The sequence below is a fragment of the Chiroxiphia lanceolata genome, chromosome 5 (assembly GCF_009829145.1).
Source record: "Chiroxiphia lanceolata isolate bChiLan1 chromosome 5, bChiLan1.pri, whole genome shotgun sequence".
Taxonomy (NCBI): domain Eukaryota; kingdom Metazoa; phylum Chordata; class Aves; order Passeriformes; family Pipridae; genus Chiroxiphia; species Chiroxiphia lanceolata.
In genome coordinates, this window is record NC_045641.1 from 27,448,369 (window position 1) to 27,472,265 (window position 23,897).

The 23,897-nt window shown below is 35.7% G+C and overlaps 1 protein-coding gene across 5 annotated transcripts in view; it reads left to right on the top strand.

Annotated features, from left to right (window-relative positions):
* DOCK4 (dedicator of cytokinesis 4) overlaps positions 1 to 23,897 on the top strand; it is a 242,770-nt gene that overhangs the window by 145,786 nt on the left and 73,087 nt on the right. For all 5 annotated transcript variants that reach the window (XR_004357092.1, XM_032687917.1, XM_032687919.1 and 2 more), the window contains exons 14-23: positions 8,773 to 8,897; positions 9,917 to 10,079; positions 10,608 to 10,714; positions 11,355 to 11,511; positions 17,075 to 17,172; positions 17,278 to 17,361; positions 17,458 to 17,558; positions 17,900 to 17,981; positions 18,875 to 19,045; positions 20,441 to 20,633. Coding sequence is in view for 4 of the 5 variants with exons in the window: in XM_032687917.1 (XP_032543808.1) it covers positions 8,773 to 8,897; positions 9,917 to 10,079; positions 10,608 to 10,714; positions 11,355 to 11,511; positions 17,075 to 17,172; positions 17,278 to 17,361; positions 17,458 to 17,558; positions 17,900 to 17,981; positions 18,875 to 19,045; positions 20,441 to 20,633 (1,281 nt within the window). In the remaining variant the exon portion in view is untranslated. The remainder of the gene's footprint in view (positions 1 to 8,772; positions 8,898 to 9,916; positions 10,080 to 10,607; positions 10,715 to 11,354; positions 11,512 to 17,074; positions 17,173 to 17,277; positions 17,362 to 17,457; positions 17,559 to 17,899; positions 17,982 to 18,874; positions 19,046 to 20,440; positions 20,634 to 23,897) is intronic.

Genomic DNA, 23,897 nt, shown 5'->3' on the forward strand with positions numbered 1-23,897 from the left:
GTCAGTCCTGACTGGAAAAGTCTTGGCTTGTAATCCTTTGCCCAGAATTTTATGGTTCTTTTCTAATTCTGTAATAAATTTTCACATGTAGCATTGCTGAAGACTCTACATGAAACTGCAGTATTAATTTCTGTAGTGGAATTTTCTTTCTTTCAAGATTATTTGTCCAAGATTAAAAATCATATTTTGTTTCTCAATATTCTATCTTTTTTTATTGTTTGGTTTTTTTTACAATTTCTGCTCATCAGCAGATAGAATGAGGTGCCTGGGATGTTGTTACGCTTTAAGTTTCCCATGTTAAGCTTTCATATGCTTAATTTAAGAAAAGTAACTGAAGTTTTTTACCATCACATTTGCATTGCTTTACGTTTGTCACCTTTTAACTTTTTAGATATCCTTAAGCTGTCCAGTTAAATCTCATTAGAATCCTGTCTTTCAGAGCTACTGAATATACTATTTACTCTTTCATCTGAATTATTAAAAGATCTTTTATTCTTTTCATGTGCAGGTACACACTCACCTTTCTTACTATTTTCAGAAGCTTTTAAAATGAAAGCTAGAATCTTTTTCTTTTTATATAAATGATCTCACAAAATACTATCTTTGTGATAACATGCATTTTTCAATTATATGATTTTTGACTAGAGGTGTATTCATTCTTTCAAAGCATAGAATAAGAGTCTGGAGAGCAAAAATGTAAAGAAAACTGTGGAATATGTTCTCTTCGTTCTGGTGTCTGTATCTGCAAGTGAGCTTGGACTTAGTAAAGAGCTGTTGATTCTAGGAGAAGAAATATATGTCTAACACACTTAAGCATTTTTTCTCCCTTGAGCAGCAGAATGAATTTTTCCAAACTTCTTTATCCTCTGTGAAGTACAAACTGCCTAAATTTAACACCTGCCACTGTTTGCTCTTCTGATTTCAAGAACCCAGAAATACGTATTTTTAATTACTGAAACTAATATTGCCTGGATAGATTAGTTACACAAAATATGTTCAAGCAATATTGTGGAGTAAAGACACCCTGAATTTTGACCTTTCACAAAACTGTAGTACACTATGGGGAATACCCTCTGCTTTTCAAATCCTATTTTAATACTTTTTAAATGCTTTGATCAAAGGAATTATCATTTCTACAAGTCACTGGAGAAAACAAAAATACTAATATGTGACTACATATTTGGTAAGACAATTTCAAGGAACTTGTATATTGTTTTCCTTTTCCTTTCCATCTCCTCTGTCTTATTTTCTTGGTTCCTTAGGAACTGAAGGAAAAAAATAGAAGAAAACTATGGAAGGGAAGACAAACCAGAATTTAACTAGACTTCCCTTCATTTAAAATCTCTGGAAGTGGAGAATGGGGAAAAAAGTCTTCTGCAGTTTACAGTATTTGGAAGAATAAGCTGGCTTTCTATTGAGTATAGAATAAATAGCAGTGATGCATGGGAAGTGTATATAAGGATAGTTATGGCTTGGAAGTCTTTCTTCAATAAACCTGGTAAGGAGCACTGGCAAACTAACAAGTGAATGCTTTAGTTCTGTAAAAATAACTGGTCACCAGTGCCCCCAAAATCCTAACACAGGCAGAGTTGTTTTAATGTTTGCCATATATAAACAAGAATATAAAAGATAATACATAAACTAACTATCAGTATATAAATAATAAAAATGGTCTTATTTTTTCCTGCCCATCCCCTGTCATATACTTAAATGCAAACACACACCCTGCCCCAAATCAGTTTTTATCAAGTATCACCCAGAAGGTCCTAGTCTCAGACCTTTTCTTTGTATGTATTTATTTAAGCACCAAGTACAGCATTTTCTCATTCTTAAGTCCTGTGTGAATATTACCCATAAATAGTAAATATTGTGAGTCTGTGTAAAATTTTCTTGCAAATAAGACAGTTGTTCTTTACCACAATAATGGAGAAGTCAAGGTATTGCTCTATGGGGAGAAAGCAGTGAATGGACAGCTGACTGGTGGTTGTCAGGGTCTTTAAATTTCAAACACTTTTACTGGCAGCTTCAAGCATGTCAATGAGACTTGCCTCTTTTTTTAAAAGTGCTGAATATATTCCCTGATAAGCAGCCAGTCAGTCTTTCAGTATCTTCTAAAATGCAAAACAAAAAGGAAATCGTTTCAGTAATGGGATTTCACTTCCTACATTCTTTGTGAAATGCAGCATGGATGTGTCTTCATGAGCTGCTCTCCTTAAGAACGCCCTTCTCACAGATAACAGCCTTCTGTATTACAATTGTCACAAATGATCTCAGATTGCTTAACTTGATTTTTTTAAATTGAATTTTTGTTTTTTAAATTAAATAAAATGTTTAAGAAATGAGAAAGGGAAGGCAAGAGAATGGCATGGCTGAGTAAAGACATGCTGGTCACACTAAAGTGCAAGAGGGAAATGCACAGGCAGTGAAAGTAAGGACAGGTGTCCTCGGAAGAGTATAAGGGTGTTGTTCAGTTGTGTAGTCAGGAAGTTGTCCAGCAATGGGTTCAGGAAGGCCAAGGCAAAGCTGGAGCTGAAATTGGCAGGTGATGCAAAGAATAAGAAGGTATTTCAGCCAGAAAAGAGAGGTCAAGAAAAGTATAATCCCTGTGATGAACACAACTGGTAAACTGGTCTCAACGGATGAGAAGGAAAGAAGGCTGAGATGCTCAACAACATTTTTACCTCAGTCTTCATTGTCAATCTCTCTTCCCACACCTGTCAAGTGGATGAACCTCAAGTCAGGGACTGGAGGGAGCAAAGTTCCTCCCACTGAAAGAGAAACCACCTGAGGAATCTGAACATATATAAGTCTATAGGGCCTGATGAGATGCATCCTAAGGTCCTGAGGAAATTCTGATGTAGTTGCCAGGCCACTCTCCATGATATTTGAAAAATCATGGCAGGTGAAGTACCCAGTGACTGTAAAAAGGGAAAGATTGCACTCATTTTTAAAAAAGGGTAGAAACACTGGGACAGGTTGCCAAGAGAGGGTGTGGATGTCCCATCCCTGGCAACGTTTAAGGTCAGATTGGATGGGGCTCTGAGCAACCTGATCTAGTTGAAGATATCCCAGCTCATTGCACAGAAGTTGGACTAGATGACCTTTAAAGTTCCCTTCCAATCCAAATCATTCTATGAACCTATGACATCATCAAGGTCAACTGCCAGAAAGGGATTAGCAAGAGTTTAGTATTTCTATAGTATTCCAGGGTTTAATCTTTTCTTCCCAGACCCACCTCCAAATATATATATTAATAAACACATGTATTTTTATATTTAGAGGATTTGCAGCCTCCAGGTTGTGACTACTGCAAATATAATCAGCTTGTAATGTAGCTTGTTGAAATTTAGACTATATTCTGGTGCTAAGTGCCCTACGCATCAGCCAGGCGTAGGGCCACCTGCTTTTGAATTGAGCTCTTTTGTCCTGTTCCCTGTGCTTCTGTGAACTGCTGGCTCTTACTGAAACTTAAGCTATGCCAGTTCTGAGTTTACTGGGCTAAAAAGGGAGTGGAAGATTTCCTGTCCTTGTCTTTTATCTTCCAGTTTTGCTTGTTATTGTTGGTATATCAGCATGGATGTCATAGAACATCCTAGCTAAAAGGCTTGAAGGGTTTGGATTGACTTGAAGGGTAGGCGGCAAGGTGCACTAGTGTTCCTTACCCCTCTCCTCTAGTTAAAATCACCTTCTGCTTGGTTTTTTTTTTAGATCTTCCCACTGGTAGTTGCTACATAGCTCTTTTCCCATTCTACAAAGTATTTTAAGGATCTTTTCTTGAAAATGTTTTGCATCCACAAGATTTACATCCTGGGTAATACCATTTTGTCTATGCCATATCCAGAGATTTTCAGTCCCTACAACTGAAATTGTTTTAAGATCTGCTCAAGTCATTTTAGAATATAAAACAAAGCATCTCATTAGCTTGCATCTCATTTACTGAGATGTAAATGAACAGGAACTTTCTCTAAACAAAATAATTTTTTTCTCTTTTTCAATTCATGGTTCTGAAGGACCTATAATTCTGAGCAAAGCTTTCAAAAAAGCAGTTCCTAACAAGAGCTCCTAGTGAGTTCTGTGTAATTATTTTTAAATTAGTGACTGCTGTCAGGACAGCTATAACTATCAGAGATGCTTGTTCAAATACAGTCATGCTGTGTTTTTTTACACGACTAAATAATCAAATTGAAATTTATTTCACTAGAAAGCTTTTTGAGGCTAGCTGACAAACTAAACTCTTTTCTTTTAACAAAGACAGCTACCTTTGATCTTTGACAGCTATCTTCAGCTTGAAACCTTGTTCCATATTAATATACTACAAGAGATTCTACAGTTCTAAATGTATTTGGGATATGAGAAAAGTCTTGCTATAATATTTATGTTGCAGTTGCAACTCACAGCTTCCTCAGTGTAAGTTTTAAAACAGTTTTGTGATGAAGGATCATTACTTTGATGCTTAGGTTAGGTACAAGTGTTTCTAAAAAAATAAAAGTACAAATGATACATTCATACAAATATTTTTCTGACACTTGTACTGATCTGACCGTGTCCTTACTAGTGATCACCTGTGTTGTTCCTGTCATCTTAGGTTCAGTGGTAGCATTCAAACCTCTCTGAGCTGGGGGCAGCTTACATGCAGGTCCCATAGCTGGGGTCCACTTGTGAGCAGCAGCAGATCAGTGTTTGTACATAGGTCCTCAATAGTGATGATGCAGCCTTTGACCTATGACGGAAATGGAGTCTACAGAGCCATCCCGTAATGAAACTGTGTGGTGGACATAACAGGACCCCTGAGCATGCATTGTTATCTCCAGCTTGGAAATTATTCCTGGCTCTTTTCTCTTTACTGGTTATTTAAAATTTGTGACTTATAGTTGGCAGGTTTGGGAAGGCTGACCTTCATTAACTAAGTGTGTCCTCCAGCAGTCTGTCTCGTGGCTGTTTTTCGACTTTAATTGGCTTTTCGTCCTGTTCATTATAATAGACTTTTGCATGTAATGATGATGATTAGGTCTCTGTCCCCCACTCCCGGTCAGCCCTCGAACAATTCATTACTAGTTGGATTGAAGTCATGAAGCTTCTGCTTCTTCATAGGTCAGAAACCTTGATCTGTAATGTACCTGGTTAGCACCTACAGCTGGGACAAGAATGGTTTGGAATTTTTCCTCTACCAGCCCATGAAAAGTGCTTTCCAGATATGTTTACCAGCTCAAAGCTGCAATGTATGGGCAGGAGCATATGAAAAGGCAGGTACTGCCAATGCTGTACTGTACACATTTTGATTTAGCAAACCAGACATTTAAATTCAGCACCTTTCACTTACAATTAAATTCACATACCAGAGTAAATGTCCCTGCAGAATGTGCACTGAAAACTTGAGCTGTATTGGAAAGTTCAGACTGTGTAATCATCCACATCACTGCAGCTTTACTTTTCTTTTTTTTTTTACGTTCTATGGAATTTCAGTTTCCATATAGCTTTAGCCCTCACTTCATATTAGAAACCCTTGTAGGAGTTCGTCACTCTACTTTTGATTAGCCAGATAGGTGAAATAACAGGATGCTAACTAAGTAGGGCCAAAGCATTGGGGTTATTGCATCACTTCTGTAATTAGGAGAGAATACCTTTTTCAACACGTTGCATTATTGTCAGAAGTAAGAATAAGCAGCTTCCCTAGATACAGTCTTTGATTCTCACAGTTCTGTTTTTCCAAGAGACACCTTGTTTGATTTCTTCTGGCAATTAAAAAGGTAAAACAGAACAGGTTTGGATTTTTAAGAAAACTTAAAATGCAATGAAACACTATTTTTAAAAGCCTGCTTAACTTCTCTGAAGCTCCGGTTACTTTTTTAAAAATGCTCTTATTTTTTGCATAGAATCATAGGCTGGTTTGAGTTGGAAGGGACCTTTAATCATCATCCCTGCCACCCCCATGGGCAGGAACATCTTTTACTAGGTAAGGTTGCTCAAAGCCATTTCCAGTCTGACCTTGAACACTTCCAGTGATAGGACATCCCATTCCACTGTCATTTTCATTTGCATTTAAATCCTGTACAGTTTACTCTGTTTAAAAAGGAAAAATTATGGTTTTCACTGAGTTTCATCTGGGCTAGGTCATTAAATTTGTAGTGGAAATGGTTATTCAGTTATGACCCCATGGAAAATTGAAATAAATCCATGCTGATAATTGAAAATAATAACTGAATGTAGCACAAATGCATGTAGAATTCAAATTCAGTTTTTAAAGAGAAATTGCTGCAACTACAAGTTGTTTGCTAAAAATCAGCTTTATAACAAAGCTTCTTTTTTTTGATTGTTGTGTGTAGTCATTTTTTCTGAATGTAAAACACCTGCAAGTGACCAACAGCCAGCACTAACTAGAACCAAGCCTAGTATAAGCATATGCTAAGCAAGGACCCAACATGCTGTAAGCTCTTTGGTAACCGTACTGTATTAGTCAAATATTACTGCAATGTAGGAATAAACAGAATCTAGTAGTTTTAAGGGTAATTTTGTGACTTGAATAAGCATAAGAACAGCTTTACAGATTCAGATCAAGGGCCCATCTAGCTGACTGTTGTAAGCAGACACCTAAGGAAGAGTAAAAACTGCGAATGCATATATGCATGTATGGTAATTATCCCCTGATGCTCTCCTAGCCTCCAGCTATTTACAACTCTAGGGATTTCCTGAGTGCTTGTGATTACCTGTTTCATATCCTGTGGGACATCCTTTCCTTTCATGTGTACATTTCTTACATTCACAACATCCTTTGGAAAGGTTTTGGCTTGTGTTTGGTTTTTGCTTTGCTTTTGCTTTTGTGGTTTTTTTTTGTTGTTTGGTTGTTTTGGTTTGTTTGTTATGTTTGTTTTTTTAAAAAGTCTTGCCGTCCATTACCTGAATAGCCACCACCTTTTGTTTGTTTTGAACCTGTTTCCCACCAGGAATCAGAGATTGATTCAGTGGTTGCACACACTTACTAGTGATTCAGCTCTTTCATCCATGCCTTCACACAAAACTCTTAAGTGAATACCATTTGGTATTTTTTCTGTTGATTCTGTCTAGCTGTGTTCTAACCTTGGTCCATAGTTGTTTCAGAAAGTAACTGATAATAAGCTAATACAATAGCAGATTTCCACCCCTTTTTTGTGGGCATGGGTCTCGAGGGCTCGATAATATAGCAGTTTCTTCTTTTATTTTTTTATTGTTTGGATTGTGCTTTGGAGGAACTATTTAATTACTTTGAACACAGTGATGGAATAATGTTATAAAAATAGTAGAAGACTGCAGAAAAATCATTGTTTCTGGTACTTAAAAATCACTGAAGAATTGCATTCAGTAAAATAAATGGAAGGAATGTGAAACATGAGAGTACCATGAAAAGTTCAAGCAAGTCAAATTCTGCTTGCAAATTAAAATGAAGCTGCAAATTAAAGATGCACTAATTATTTGTAAGTTACGTATCTTTTAATTAATTTTACCAACAGTACAAATACCCATCTCATGGTTGCCTTCTAAGTGGCTCATCTATAAATATACTAATGTATCATACTTGATTTCTTTTCACCAGTGATGAGTGAAAATCTACTTTGTTAAAAGATGATATTCCCTTTTCACTAAGCTTCCATTCTCTATATGAAAGCATATATTCTTAATTTTTCTTTCTGTCAAATCCAGAAATAGGAATTTTAGGAGATGCTCCTAATTATTATGCTGTTCATCCTTCCTTATTCTACATTTCACTGAGAAAGTCTAATTGTTTCGAAGTAGTTCTGGTAATGTTTGTCCAGAGCTAGATTAGTTTACGCTTTTTAGAAATAGATTTAGCATCTTCAAACAGAAAAGGGACTTTCCTACCATGGCACTCCAGTCACAACAAGTACTGCTTTTCCCCCTGTCCTATTCTTCCTGCAACCACTCTTTCTTCCTTTTGTCGAATATAAACTTTGCAGTTTGTGTCAGCTGAAATTAAAATAAAATTACCATTGATCTCATCCATAAGATCTGTTTATGTTCTGACAGAATGTTTAGCACGATATTGCATGAATGTGCAAAGAATTTCAATTTAAATATGCTGGCAGTATTTAATAACTTGTACATACTATGTAGCACTTAGGTAGTGCCTGTATTGGATTTGTAGTTTGATGAAGATTTTAATTTCTCAAAAGCCTTTTCAATAAGTGAAAAATAAGCTAACTAAGCTAACTTTTTGCTAGTAAGCTTTGGAACACCCTATTAATGGAAAATATGTTGATCTTTCGTGTTACAAAGACAAGTTTGGATGCTCACAATCTGGGAAGACTGCCCTTCTATTGGAAAGAACACCAACCTCTTGGTTTTTCCTTTTCAAAATAATACACTTTCTTTTGAGGTTAGGTGGAAAAAGTCGTAATCGGTTAAACAGAGAACTGTAATGATTACAAATGAAAGAAAGTACGTTAATATTGCCTTAGATTAAAAGAAGAATTAAATGAGATGGAGCTAGACACCAGCTTCAGTATAGCTGGACATGCCACCGTAAAGACCAAACAGACCTTATATATGAGTAAAAGCCCTTAGAATTGGTTTAGAAGGGCAGATAATCTTTGGGTTTTGAGAGGGATGAAGATATGTTGGTTTTCTTAGCTTCTGAAACCAATTATCTAAAATCCAAAAATACTGGTAAACTGTGGGTGTGATTATAAGATGAAAATCTACTTGAGTACTAAAAGCAAGGAGTAAGCAAATTGAAATGACTTTTGGACACTTTATGTTTTGTTTGGTTTTTTTTGATAGGTGAAATGAGGAATGATTTATATATTACTGTAGAAAGAGGAGAATTTGAGAAAGGAGGGAAAAGTGTGGCCAGAAATGTGGAAGTGACAATGCATGTGGTGGACAGCAGTGGACAAATATTAAAGGTATCATTGTTGTATGTTCTTCCTTACTGTAGTTAATTTTTATACACTTTTTCAGATGTAATTTTTGTGGCGATGATTGAAAAGTAAAAGAATGCTGTGGAAAGGACATGTTTATCTTTTGCTGTCTTTAAGTATTCAGAGTGTTTCCACTTTGCTTAAAACCTTTATAAAATGCCTTTATAAACCTTTATAAATGTTTATTTCTGTGATCAATTATGATGTTGAGATAAATGCCTGTAATTGCCAACCAAATAACTAATGATTCCATTAAGATGCTGGAAAATTTTGAAGCAAGATCAAGTTTTGGAGAATTATTTCATAATAATTCTTCTTAGTAGGAATACAATTCCTTATGTTACACAGAACAATGTATTTTGATAATTTTAAATTTTGTGTCTGATTTTAATAAATCAGGGATCCTTGATGCATAAATCACCACCTTTCCTACAGAGAATTAATAGGTATCCACAGGTCAGGAATTAGACAAATTGATTTGTCTACCTTGCTATGGAGAAACCATCATAGGTGTTGCAAAGGCAATGAACACTTTGCTTCTTTCTGATCATGGAATCCAGATTTATTTTTTAATGGTGAGAGATTTCACTGATAATGGCAGGGTTACAGGCTTATTTCAGAGGACTGAAGATCCTGAGCCTGGGCTGTTCTGGTCTCAGTTCCAATCTTATTTGTTGCTTGGACATAACACTGGCTAGATCTCGAGGTCTCATGGGACTCCACAACACATTATTGCTTAAGCCTCCCTGATCACCCAGGTATCCCCTGTTGAACAGTTCGATTCTGATTGATGCGAATGATTCTTGCTATTTCTAAAAATTTTCTAATTGGCAAATATTAAGCAAGTGCTACTATTTTTGAGGGTTTTACGATACTGAACATTATACCACATTTGGCATTTATGATACAAATGTAAATATTAATAGTCTTCCTTGAAAGACTGGTCCTTGATTACATTTTACCAATGCACTAATTTATCTTTAATCATATTTTTTCTTCATTAGGATTTTATCTCATTTGGCTCTGGAGAGCCACCAGCCAGCGAGTACCATTCTTTTGTGCTTTATCATAATAATGGTCCCAGATGGGCTGAGCTGCTGAAACTTCCTATTCCTGTGGATAAATTCAGAGGAGCTCACATCCGCTGTGAATTCCGGCACTGTTCCAGTAAGTGCTGTTCATGACTTCTGCTAGTCCTCTCTGTTACAGCTGCAGTAAACACACGAGTTTCTATAACACCTCAGGAAAAAGACAGCTGCATGAACTTACTCAGTAGTGCTTTTTTTTACTTATAAAATTCCAAATTTTTTTAAACATTCTGAAAAATTTTAGTGATGATTTTGAGGTAAAAATTGCTGACTGGATGCAGATTCTGAATTCCAGGGTATGAGAGACAGCTTTCATAGGGGTGGATAAACTTCTATATGTTGCTAAGATTTCATATTTTGTGGCTTGCATTATTTGTTGTTAATAAATACTAAATCATTCCAGAATACTCCTTTCTGATTTAAAGTGAGATCAAAAAAAGCATTACAGAAGACAATGTGCAAATCGGAACAGAAATTCAAGATAATCTTCATCTGATTAGGTGCAAATAGCTTCCAGTATACTTTCTTATGTTGTATTAAATAAATTTACTTGGTCTAAAATGCATACTATTAACTTTAAGTGCTGCTATTCATATACGCATTTCAGCAAAAGAAAAGGGTGAGAAGAAGTTGTTTGGCTTTTCTTTCGTGCCCCTGATGCAGGAAAATGGGAGAACTCTGCCAGATGGCACCCATGAACTCATTGTACACAAGGTAATTTGAATTAGCAGTCATTAGCTGTAATGATTCCTCTGGAACATAATTTAAATGTCCAGAGATGTGAAGTTGAGAAAGTCTGTATTGATGAGTCATAATCTTGTCATCATTAAAATATCCATTGCTGATTCTTTAATATTAACCTTCTATACAAACTGCAATTGAATCTAGGTGTGTGTTTCAGTGCACTGCTTTGCCCAAGTCTTACTATTATATCACATTGTGTTTATAGTGGATTTCACAAAGGTAAGTTCAATTAAAACACACAAAGTAAACCCTGTTACTGAATTCCTCAAGCTGGAAAATCAGACAAGCTCATTTATCTACTCAATGTTATAATTTTTAGAGGTATTTCAGCTTTGTGGAATTTTTGTTTCTGCATTTAAGAGTTGTCTCTTCATTCAGAGGATTTTATATGCTCACAGATAAATTTTAGATTTTAACGCAAAAATTTGTAGCTGTTCATTTGACAAAACCAGTGAAAATTTGTTAGGTTTCAATGTCAATATATGAAGCTGTGACCTAAAACCAAAGTTTGCAACAGGCATGGTGAAAATTCTTCAGTTTCTGGCAGAGAAATAATAAAGATTCAGGTTTTTTGTGCCATTCAGTTGTTTTAACTGGTTTGTTTTCACAGTGTGAAGAAAACACAAACCTTCAGGACTCTGGTCGCTACCTCAAACTCCCCTTTTCAAAGGGAATATCCCTAGGAAACAACAGCCAAGCAGTAAAAACCACTAAAGAGTCCTTCTGGATTACATCCTTTCTCTGTTCCACTAAACTCACACAAAATGGTAGGATATGTTGACTATTTAAAACATGATGACTTCAAATGAGTGTGAGAGCTAGCCTTTTCCATGTCAGGCAATCATGAATGTACTCAAAAAAGCTTGCTTCTATCTATTTTATAAACTGCTTTTTTTCATAATTTTTTATATCCAAATGGAAACAAGTGCAGTATGATAAACCACTATTTTTAAGTAGTTCAAGAATGCTTTTTAGATTAACATGATGTTGGAATCAAATTGAGCACTTTTGGAATCAACTATCAAAAGCCAGCTGCTTTAGAAAACTTCTTAATGTGTTTGTTGTAAAGTTTTTATGAAATACTTTTTGTCAGCTTTAGGCTGTAGCAGTTTGTTTCTAAGTAGACATATAGTGGTTTTTTTGGTGTATTTTTTCTCTTAGTTTAAACCAACACACATTTACTACTACTTAAAGCAATCTTATACACTGGATATAAGGAGAAGCAGATAGAAATACATATGTTTACACTCTTTACCAGTGCTCTGTATAAAATTCTTAAGGTTCTTGTTTACTTGCCATATTAATTAGAGTTTGTAACTGAAACAAAAAACTGTTTGTGAAACAGTTTTCCACAAATATCTAAATATTGTGTATTTGCTTGGTAATATGTTTCTGACCATTCTTTGATATACCCACAATTTTATATTATTTTTTTTCTAGGATGTTTACCTTGTGTGGGAATATCTGTGACTTTACCCTTCTTCTGTGTATGATGATAAAATTGCTAATTGTGTGCAAATTGATTATAGGTGTTTAACAAAACTAGAGAAGCTTTTTAAATTGAAATAATCATCTTAGTTTTTACCAGTAGCAAGTGTTATAGCAATTACCTTCAAAATAATCAAAGTTACCCAATAAAAGATTTTCCCAAATGTTGCTAATAGGGAATCAGAGACTCATTTGCTTCAGTTAAAGGCCTTGATTTAGGAAATCACATGAATCTACTGATACTTACACATGCTTGAAAGTACTGCCCAGAACTTGTCTCTCTGATAAATAGTTGCCCTATTGTCTGGGGTTATAATACTATTTCTTGTTCACAGTGCAGAAGTTATTTTGTACTTAATATAAATATAAGTGTGACATAGGGCATAAAATTTCCTCCTTTTTCTTTTTTTAACCACATTCTGAGTAAGAGAGTGTAGAATATCTGAATAATATTGATCCCCTTTTCAGCTCTGAAAGAGTTAACAATTATTTCAGCAGTACTTCAGAGGGTGGAAATATTTTCAATAGACAGGCTCATATTTTCTCCAAGGATCTTCTTTGGGAAGTTCATCTTGGTGAGTTTCCAAATCCCCATTCTTTTAAACAAGAATTTGCCAAAGTCTATTGCATGCTCAGAAAATTAACATAGAGCAAAGCATGTGGATATTTGGTCATGTGAGCATTACTTCAGTTATCCCTGAGAGAATGTAGCGTATGTATTAAAAAATACAGGATTAAAAGATCTATGTGTTTAATTTTTTAAATAAACATTTGTATTGGTATTTTTGAAAATTGCTGATTATTTTTTAATCTGTTTTTAAGTTTGGAGATTTTTCTGAACTTCTCAGAGATTCACCTGTGTTTACAAACAACAATGTCCAGCCTGAAAATGAATTGAAGATTATGCTGTTGTCTGGCGATGGGGTGGGGGAGGAGCCCAAACCCAGACTTGTAAAGGGTGTGACTGAATTAGGCCACAGCTTTACTGGCTTGCTGGGAAATTTTACTCAGCTGTCATTCTCTCATTGATTGTTCCCACATGCCATCAGCTCTCATGCATATTAGGATTATGGGGAGTGGGGGAAGGAGGCTGACTCTTAGTTTTTGGGATCCATAACTTTGTTACCCTTGGTACTTTGGAGGGGTAATTAGGATTATTTTCAAACAACTTCTAGAAACCGTCTAACCAGGGGAGTCTGTGCATTCGTCAGCATATTGCTAAGAAGGTGTCCTTATCTAATCTGTCAGCTAGTTAGGTTTTCCTTTGCTTTTCCCTTTGGTCATGAAGAGTTAATGAGTTCATGTTAGCAAAAAAGTATACCAGCTTTTATATGTTATATTCTTTGCTGGGCTGTTATATTTCATTATCCTAAAAAACCCGCAAAACAGCAAGAGAGAATATCATATTTTTCTACTGAGTAGTTGTCAAAACAACTTAGTTGTTTTTTCTTACTTACTTTTATTTAGTTTTTGACATATAGGAGGTGTCTCTCCCTGCAAGAGACTCAGGATTCTTCCAGCAAATCAGAATATTTTAGCAAGTTGGCATCCACTTGTTTCTCTGCGCTGATCAGCACATCCCTGGTCAGCAGCTGTTCAGCTGCAGAGCAACATGCCATACAGCATGGCAGTTGCAAGGCAGAGGTGCAATCCATCTAGCTGCATTTTAAAAAAGCCAAACCAGTGATCAATAAAACAAAAGTAATACTGGGAAGCTTTCCAGAGTGACCCCAGTTTGGAGGGAGTGTTGGCAGCAACAAAAGCAGCCTTTTGGAAAGAGGCATGCTGACTGCCAGTTCTGGAATTTGGATTTTTCCTCTTGGAATGCAGTAGTGTTACAACAAGCCAATTTCTGATGTCTCAAGATTTATATGAGAGAGATGGAAAAACATTCCCAACCACTTTTTAAACACATGATTCTAAACTTTTTATTAAACCTAGTGCTTTGGATTTAAATTGCATACTTTGAGAAGGGGTGTGTTTTGTTTGGTAGGAATGGTAAGTCATGTGTAGCCTATTTGAAATATACAGACCTTGATTATTATTAAGAAACTGCATTGAAAATATTTTTCTTCTTCAGCAAATTAATCAGCAGCAATGACTTTTTCCCTTTTCCAAAACTATGTCTTCCTAGTGGGCCTATTTCTGGGGACAATTTTATATTCTCATTTTTCTTAATAGATAACACATTGCTATCTGTTCCCCTTGTGATTCACATGTCAGATTTTCTATTTGTGTCATTTATTCTTGGGCTATTCACTAATGTTATCTCAGCAATGTCTTTTCTCCTTAGCACTTCTCTTGAAATAAGTGCTTTGAATTGAATGTCTTTTGCTTTCTCTTTATTTTTAATCCCCCAACAAATCCCTAATATTGAGTGTCAGCTATCTTCCACCAAGTTCCTCCAGCAAACCTGTAAAGATATGTTTTTTCCTACTATGAACTGACAGTTTCAGCTTGTCTTGCTGCTCAGCTTGAGCTGAGGCTTAAACAGAATAAAGTGGAGAAGCACATTTAATTATCCAAAAGACAAACGCAGTTCACTGGATTTGTAATTCTTGTTTCTTAAAAATTCCAGAAAGAATAATAAGACCTATCATTTGTCCTTGATCTTTGAGATGTCCCTCTGATGCATGTGTGGGACCCTTCATCACTCTTAGCACAACTCAAGTATCTCTTTTTTTCCATGCTAGCACAGCATTGAAGCAAAGTAAAAAAGTAGCATATAAATATATCAAAACAATTTGTGCCTATCAAAAGCAATTAAGGAAGCAAAATATTTGTGGAATCTTATGTAGTTGTTTGCCATTAACACCCCTGGCAAGATTTGAATATAGGGGGGAGATTTATTTAATGCTAATAAAGTCAAAAATATTACTTCATTTCTTGTGGGAGAGAGGAACTTCCCTGGAGCAAACCGTGAAAGATACGACACAAAGATGGGTTTTGCTCAAATATTACTTGAGTGTGAAAACAGTCTGTGGTAGAAAGCACCCAAAGAAATGCTGAACCAAGAGGAAAACTTGCTATTAACATTTTAGTTTGATAAGTACTGAGAACACTTCAGAAGCACTGGATGCTTCTAAGACAATGCTGGGCAGTTATTAACTAGATTATAGTTCAGCTTAAACTGATGGAAGGGTTGGATGGTGATTAAGGTTTTCTGCTTCAAACAACCAGGCATTAGGAATTTCTGAAAAGCTGGTTAGTGAAACGTGGAAGTAGTAACATTGAATATAAAGGGGCTTTGGGATTTATGTAATTCAACAGCTCAAAAATATGTGTAACTTTTAGTGAATACAAATTGAAAGGACCACTGCCAACGTGTCCGTTTGGGGGAGAAATTGCTGAAAAGCCAAGCCAAGTCTGCAAAACTATTTTAGGATATTGAATGGTATGGAATATGAAATTCAGAATCTTAGAGTAAGGTGTTTTTTTTTAGTACATCTCTGAAGCTGAAAGCAGTAACATATGTTCAAACACTATTAAATTTAGAACTTGCATTTAAGACAGGTGGAAGGGCAGATATGTTAACTGGACCATCACCCCTTGATGAATTTTATGCAAGTATTTACAAGAAATCATGGATGAAAAAATCAACTGGAATGTGCTGTAAGATGAGTTTATCAAAGACATATCATGCCAGAATAAACTTCTTAATCTTTCTTTTCAAAGTTTTTTTAGTTATTATGCAGAGGAAATGTAGCAGTTTGATGACACACAACATGGGAAATTAGAAAAGATACAGATTAAATTAAGAATTTTAAAACTGGCATATAAAAGTTAGAAGGGAATGGGCAGGTTGCACTGCAGTAGAATGAATATTCTTCCTGACCAGAAGAAAAATACTACTAGATCTGAAGAAATCTCTGGGATTGATCTCTGTTTTAAAGGAGCAGAAGGGGTTGGGGGATGAGAGTTACTTCACTAAAATCTGAGACAATTTACTGCTAATACATCATGGAAAGGTCTCATCAGTTGAGAGAGACAAAATCAAAATATGATACGGCAAAGCAAGGTAACTTTGATTTAAATAAATAATAAGAAAAAGTAGAAATTAGATTGAATCTAATGCTAGAAAAGTCAGGATCATGCACTGGTGGAGACTCCTGGGGATTCTGCTATATCCAGGAAGCTGAACAGTATTAAACAGGAGAAAGACATATTTGTGTCACCAATATGGTATATCTAAAAGACTCTCAAATTCTAGAACATAGATGTCAGGTGTTTAGAGCGGACTTATTATCTTGCTGATGATATGAAAAGCAGTGATGTAATATTATCTGTAATGTAGTTATCATTTTGGTCAAGAAAGGAGAAGGAGAAAGAATTGAAACTGGAGGAAGTTTGAAGACACTCGGCTGTCTTTTAGCTCAGAATAGTTTATTTTCCAGAAAGGATTGTGTTGCTTTTTAATAATGCAGGATCTTAGAGGCATTGTGTTTGTTCTCTAAAAGGACATAGGAATATTCAAAATAGTAATTAGGAGACTATTTCTAGCTGTCAGAGGACAATTCTAGGAGGCATCCTTCAATGGAATAAGAGAGAGCAAAATAATTGCTTTGCTTAAGATGGTAGTTGAAAAAAATCTGAACAAGATTGCATGATACAGTTGCCACAAGAAACTGATTTTAGTGACCCAGTACCATGTTCTTATGTTTGTTGGTGGAGCAATTATGGAATGGAATGAAAATGTGTTGTTGGGAAGATCATATAACAGCAAATCTGAAGATGTTTTCTTTGGTTTAATAATGCCAAATTTTGCTGAGGGGACTGTAATAGTCAAATTTAAAATCTGAAATGCTTTGCTTCCAACCTTAATCTTGCATTTTGTTTTTGTAGGAGATATGCTTGACCTGCTGAAATGGAGAACCCACCCAGACAAAATTGCAGGTTGCCTCTCAAAATTAAAAGAAATTGATGGTTCAGAAATAGTGAAGGTATATACCTTTCTATACTTTTAGATAATATGAGGGAAATAATGTATTTCCATGTCACAGAAATATCTATTTAATAACAAACTGTCTCTTATTCTCTCCCATCAGTTTCTTCAAGATACACTAGACACTTTATTTGGGATTTTAGATGAAAACTCTCAAAAATATGGATCAAAAGTATTTGATTGTTTGGTAAGTTTCATTTTATGATGATGCTTGACACTACTTAAGAACTAAATAAAACAAAAAAAAAGGTTTTGGGTTTTTTTCTTTTTCTCTCCCATTTAGGTTCACATAATAAATTTGCTGCAGGACAGCAAGTTTCACCACTTTAAGCCAGTAATGGACACTTACATTGAAAGTCATTTTGCAGGAGCACTTGCATACAGGTGAAGTCTGTGCTTTTTCTATCTGATTTGAATACTGACATTTATTACTAAACTAAGCAGAATCAATCATTATGTTAAAGAAATGGTGTATCTCTGTTTAAAATAATTCTCCTGCATATTACAGCTGGCATTATTGCTGGTTCATTAGAAATCTACTAAGTGGCCTTCAGGAGATGGAAAACTAAATGTAATATTGGGCCTGTAGTGATCAGTGAAATATAGTCATATATTTTTTATTTTGTCAGTGTTTCTCCTATGACAGCTATTGGTGTGCATTCTATGTGCAAAATTAACCCTTTTCCCACTTTGGTGTTATAATACTTTTTGATGTGCTATTCTAGAGATCTTATAAAAGTACTCAAGTGGCATATTGATCGAGTCACTGAGGTGGAGCTTCATGAGCACATACAGGAAGTACTAAAGGTAATAAGAATCGTTGAAGACAATTGTATATTTGAATGATGTATTCAGACAGTACCAACAGGTTTAACTTAGGAAATGAAGCAGATTCTACATAAATGATGGAATAGTAGTACTAATTCTAGGGAGCTGCAGACTTTTTCAGTGCAGTGAGTTTTTTCATTGTTCTCTTTTGTCAGTACATGGATCATTAAAGCTTACCACCACTAGGCTCTGGAGCTCTATGTTTCTTACTGTATGAGGCAAAGGATTCAAATATAGATTGCATTGGTAGTGTTAACATCCATCGCGTAACTGAATCTAAATGGCAGACATGCATGCTGACTTAATTGTTCAGTCCTGACAGCAGGGAATTCTACTGAAAGGTGATGGGTTTGGTTACTCTTGTTACTCTGGCTTGTATCATCAACAGCACCCAGCATGCTGTCAGGCGGAGTTATACAACACAATAATCCCATTTGGGACAGGTGCTACAGGCTGGAAAGAAAATATCAGTGTGGTACCCTTCTGTATTTTAGCATGCTGCTGTGAACTTTGGTGCCTTGCTGATAAGGAAGGGCTGTATTTTTAATTTGCAGTCTAATCTTTTTTTTTGTAGGTGGGGATGTTGTTTCGTTGTTTGGTTGGTTTGGTGTTTTGGTTTTTTTCATATTATCTGATTAAAAAATAGCGTTCCCTGATTTGTAGAGATTATGAAAGGCAAGGGAAGAGCAGCTCTGAGTATGTGCTTTTGAAATGTTGCTAGTATTTCAATAGAAAGATTTGCCAAAATTAAGTGATGTGGTGTCCTGTTTCAGACCCTTGTCTTTATTTGAATTATATAAGCATTGTGTGTGTTCTATTTAAAGAGGAGTGTCTTAATTTTTATGATTTATCTCTTATTTTGGCATTTATAGGCACAGGAATATATCTTCAAATACATAGTTCAGTCTCGAAGGTTATTCTCTATTGCTACTGGTGGACAAAATGAGGAGGAATTTCGCTGCTGTATTCAAGAGCTTCTTATGTCAGTACGCTTCTTTCTTTCTCAAGAGAGCAAAGGAGCTAGTGCTTTATCCCAGCTACAAGTAAGTTTTCAAGTGTACCTTGCTTATTGGCATTTTCCACATCCAGTATCAAATATATAGGCCTGTCCAGAAAAGAAAATGTGTTTTTGCTAGAGCAAAGTGGCATTTTCAGCTTTTTATCCTACAGTGTGAAATTTTCATACCAGCGGCTTCTAAATATGCTTGGAATACAGAATTCTAAATACGATATTTCATTTTGAATTATAATAATTGTATCGATGGATACAAATAAAGTAATTTATCTGGTTTGGGCATTTTACGTCTTAGTCTAACCACATTGACACTGAAGAATTTGAGCTATACAAAAGACTACTATCAGGGTTTTCATGCTTGCCAGAAAACTTTTAAGTCTTGATGAACTATATAAGCTGATATCTTTATTTCAATTGAGGTTAATAAAATTGTCTAGTGCTAAAGTGCAGAGGCAAAACACACAGGAGACAGCTCTCTGCATTAAGTTCCAGAGATTTACCAACTCCTACAGCTCATAAATGTACTGTCCTCTTCCCATATTTCTGTAACCGAAAGTGTTTAAGATCCTGTTAAGAATTATTAATTTCTAAGCTCTGTAGAAAACTGTTCTGCCAAGAAAATGGCAAATTAGAGAAAACAGAGTAGAGAGGTAATGCTTCCATCTCTTGTCGTGTAAGCAGCTGGAGTGAAAAGACAATAACAAAATAATATAAACAGCTCCATTTAAAATTATTCTTCAGTATTTTTAACCTTTGTCATCTGTTCTGCCACCAGTGTGAAGAAGGGCCCAGGTATAAGTAGCTTTTCTCAGTCAGGGAGATTTGGAGAGGAAGAAGGGAATCTCAGTTCTAGCTTCTTTTCTCTGACATTGTCCTTCTTACTTTGATGGTGTTTTGTTTTTCTATTTATCAATGAATTTCTAATCCAATTTTAGGATTCTTGAAGTGAACCAAGACTACCAATGCTGTCTCACTCCAAAATAAAAATGTTAATTATTTGACAAATGGAAGATATGGAGGCTTTTATACTACTTATCTTAAAGCAAACTCCACACAAATATTTTTGATATCATATCAGCTAGATTTTGCTATCCTTTTAAAAATTTCGTCGCACACAGAGATAAGTGTATTTAAAGTGTAAATATTTTTGTTCTAAGTTGAACATTTTACTTTCACTTTGTCCTGGGAAAAAGTAACAGTTTTTAGATAATGCTTAAGGGAAATAGTCACACTTATAAGCCCATTAATGAATGTGAGGATATTTCTCATGAAAAGATGACCATTTTAAAGCTACTACCTACCCTTGAAATATAAAACCAGGTGTTTTTCTACAGTTACTTTATTTTCTATAGTTATTTAAATTCTATAAATGTCAAAACTATTCTGCAATATCTGACTGTCCATTTTTACCCTGTTCCTCTAGGCTGTGTTTCTCAGCTCATTCCCATCGGTGTACTCTGAACTTTTGAAGCTCTTTGATGTAAGAGAAGTGGCAAATTTGGTTCACGATGCTCTGGGCAGCTTACCAACAGTCATGCATGGGGATGAGTCCCTTCAAGCTGTTAAACTGCAGAGTATTGGGAAAACTGTAGAAAGTCATCTGTACACTAACCCGGGTAAGGTTATCCTGAGCTGCCTACAGATAAGGAACTCAAATTGTGTGCTTTGTACATGGACCAACAGGTACTGAAGGAAATACTGTTCCTAAGGAACAGTTCTTGAAGTACTGCTCTGTAGAAGCTGCTCATTTACAGGAATACAGTTGTTTGAATTTAGTGGTTTGTTTTTCAGAGGCAGAGTCTTAAAATATAGGTTTTTTTGATCTACTGCTAGAAATATGTCTGTGAAAAAAGTTTACCTTATACTTTTTAAGTAATTATAAGGAAAAAGCTTTGCTAAAATTATTTTTGTCCTTTTTTTTTTCTTTGGGGGCTGTTCATTTGTGGGCAGTTCATCAAACAGGTTTTCACTTATCCATTAAGTCTTATTTGTGTAACTCTTGCTAGTTCCACACTTTTGATCCTCTGTTTCTTAATGTAGCATAAAAATGCTACGCAAATGCAAGTGATGCTTGGTGCACCAACAACATAGTTATTTGCTGTGCAGAAGAAAAACTGCTGAATGGTGATTAGCATGACATTCTTTGTTTCCATTCTAAATGAAACTCATAGAATAACCAACTATTAAATTTGAGATTAAGTAACTTTGAAATAAAATAATTAAAATAGAAGATATTTTAAGAATTGTAGTAAGTGTTTATTTACTCACCAATAGCCCTGAGAGCTGTTTGGGTATTGGCTGATGGAATTTAGTAGAAACGGTAACTCTTGCCATCTAAAGCATTCAAGATAAACACATTGCAAAGATGAAAGCCCTGAAAAAACTACCAGGATACGCATAAATACTTTGAGATGCTGAAAAATAAAGGAAGAGTTCTTTGAGCATATTTTTTTAAAATGCTTTCAGTGGTTCTACTTTATAAGTATGAGCTCAAAGAAATGGGTAAGAAGTACTGCATCCTGGATACTTCGCTTCATTCTGGCTGGAATAACAGCTTACGCTTCTTAGACTCCCACGGTAATTCCTTCCAGAATAGTTAGTTAGCTCTGCCTACAGCTGACTAATCAGACCTTTGATACACTGACATATTCATGGAGCAATATTAAGAATGCTCTAGCTTATGTTTTTCATCTTACAAAGTACTTGGGGACCAGGTAGTGTCATGGCCATTTTCCTCCCATTCTCAGTTAGGTCAGCCTAACCACACAATCCAAATATATGAATGTAATTAGAATTACTTAATGCCACGTGAAGGACTCCTGGGGACTTTCTTGGAAGGTTGAGAGGGTCTGGAGCACAAGTCCTATGAGGAGCAGCTGAGGGAGCTGGGGTTGTTTAGCCTGGAGTAGAGGAGGCTCAGGGGGGACTTTATCACTCTCTGCAACTACCTGAAAGGAGGTTGGAGCGAGATGGGGGTCAGTCTCTTCTCCCAGGCAACTAGTGACAGGACAAAAGGGCACAGTCTTAAGCTGTGCCAGGGTAGATTTAAGTTGGACATTAGGAAGTTCTTCACAGAAGGAGTGATTGGGCATTGGAATGGGTTGCCCAGGGAGGTGGTGGAGTCACAGTCCCTGGAGATATTTAAGAAGAGACTGGATGTGGCACTTGGTGCATGGTCTAGTAGACAAGGTGGTGTTCAGTCACAGGTTGGACTTGATGATCTCAGAGCTGTCTTCCAGTCTAGTTGATTCTGTGATTTTATGAACTGTAAATCTACTTTCAACTGTATGACAACTTTTTTTTGGTCTGCTTCCTTTTGTAAAAGAATTAGTTTTTTATTCAAATCCATTTCCATTATTAAAAAGTCATTATAAAGAAGTTGGTTTGGCTATAAAAGCAATGAAAATTACATGTTAAAATTTACATGGAGTGTGGGTTATACACAAATAAGATATAAATTTCTTAGACTGCAGGGAAACTGGTGTGAAAGACATCAGGCAGTAATACAAGCTCCCAATGGCTGTGATAGAAAGCTCAGACAAACACTTGTACAGTATAATTTCAGTCATCATTGATCTCTTTGCTGTCAGTTTTTTATCTCTTTAAAATACGAAAAATTTAAGGTTTTCCCTCAGTCAATCCCTAGAAGGAAGTCCTTTTAAAATCCCCTTGGGAAAATAAATATTGCACTAGACTAATGTGGAGAGTAAACTGTACATCCTAGTGTGGAGTTGAGGCTGGGTACTGATAAAATAATTGATTTCTGTCTCCCGGATGAAGATTGTGAATACTGCAAGCTGCAGTGCTAGCTAACACACTGGAAGTAGATGGAACATAGGAATAACTATTTATTCAAACATCTGAAAATGAGGAGAGTACTTCTTAGATAACATAATCTGTTATCTGGACCTTGGTTGGAAACAAGTGAGAGTAATTTAGCATGTGAGTCTCACACGTTCTGTGCTGGAAGGGCCTGAACAACTAGCACCTTAGCTCCCAGTGCTGCAAAAAATCAGCTGACACTAAAGCTACTCTTTCACTAAAATTAAGAGATGTATTTGATACATTGTTGAAAACAGAAGCATCAGGCATGCAGGGGTTGATTTAAGGTACCCACACACAGATGTTTAGTACCATTTCAGATGTATTTGATGCATCCGATCCCTGCCTGCTACTCTGGAGGATGCAGGTTATATATTGTATTTACTGATCATATGTAGATAGGACATTTGTATTGAGGTTTTGGTATAGCTTGCTTTGACCCTTTTTCTATTTCAAGGATTTTAAATTTCAGCTCTTCCTATAGGTAACAGCTACAGAGTTGTTAAAAAGTGTCAATAGTAATTATCTGCCTTACTCCTGTAAGGAGGTAGTGAATGTTAAAGTCTTACTTCACTTCTATTTTTCCTATATTTACCTCTGCATCTTTGTTGTACAAGTCACTGGCTGTCTAAAAAGAAACAGATTACAATTTTCCTGCTTATAAAGATGACCAGTATTTTCTTCCTCTTGGCCTTTCTTCCAGTCTGCTGAGTATTTTGGTCTTTGGACTCATCCGTCTTGATACTTGTAGAATGGCCAAACTGATATCTGTAACCAGAAGAATTTCTACCTCTGTTATTTCCAATACATCAGTAGTCTAGCACTCTTCTTGGTTTTCTTTTTTGCATTAAATATTATTATAACTTCCTTTAAGGAAGAGTTAAATCTGTTTTGCTGTGAAGAGTTAAGGCCAATAATAGAGAAACATATCTTGAACATAGTTAAACAGGAATTAGCAGAACACCAGTCTTTTTTTTTTCTGCTTTGAGCTTGCAAATTCAATAGTTATGAAAACACGAGATGTGTAAGTGAGGAACATCTAGGTTTTGTCCTCCAAA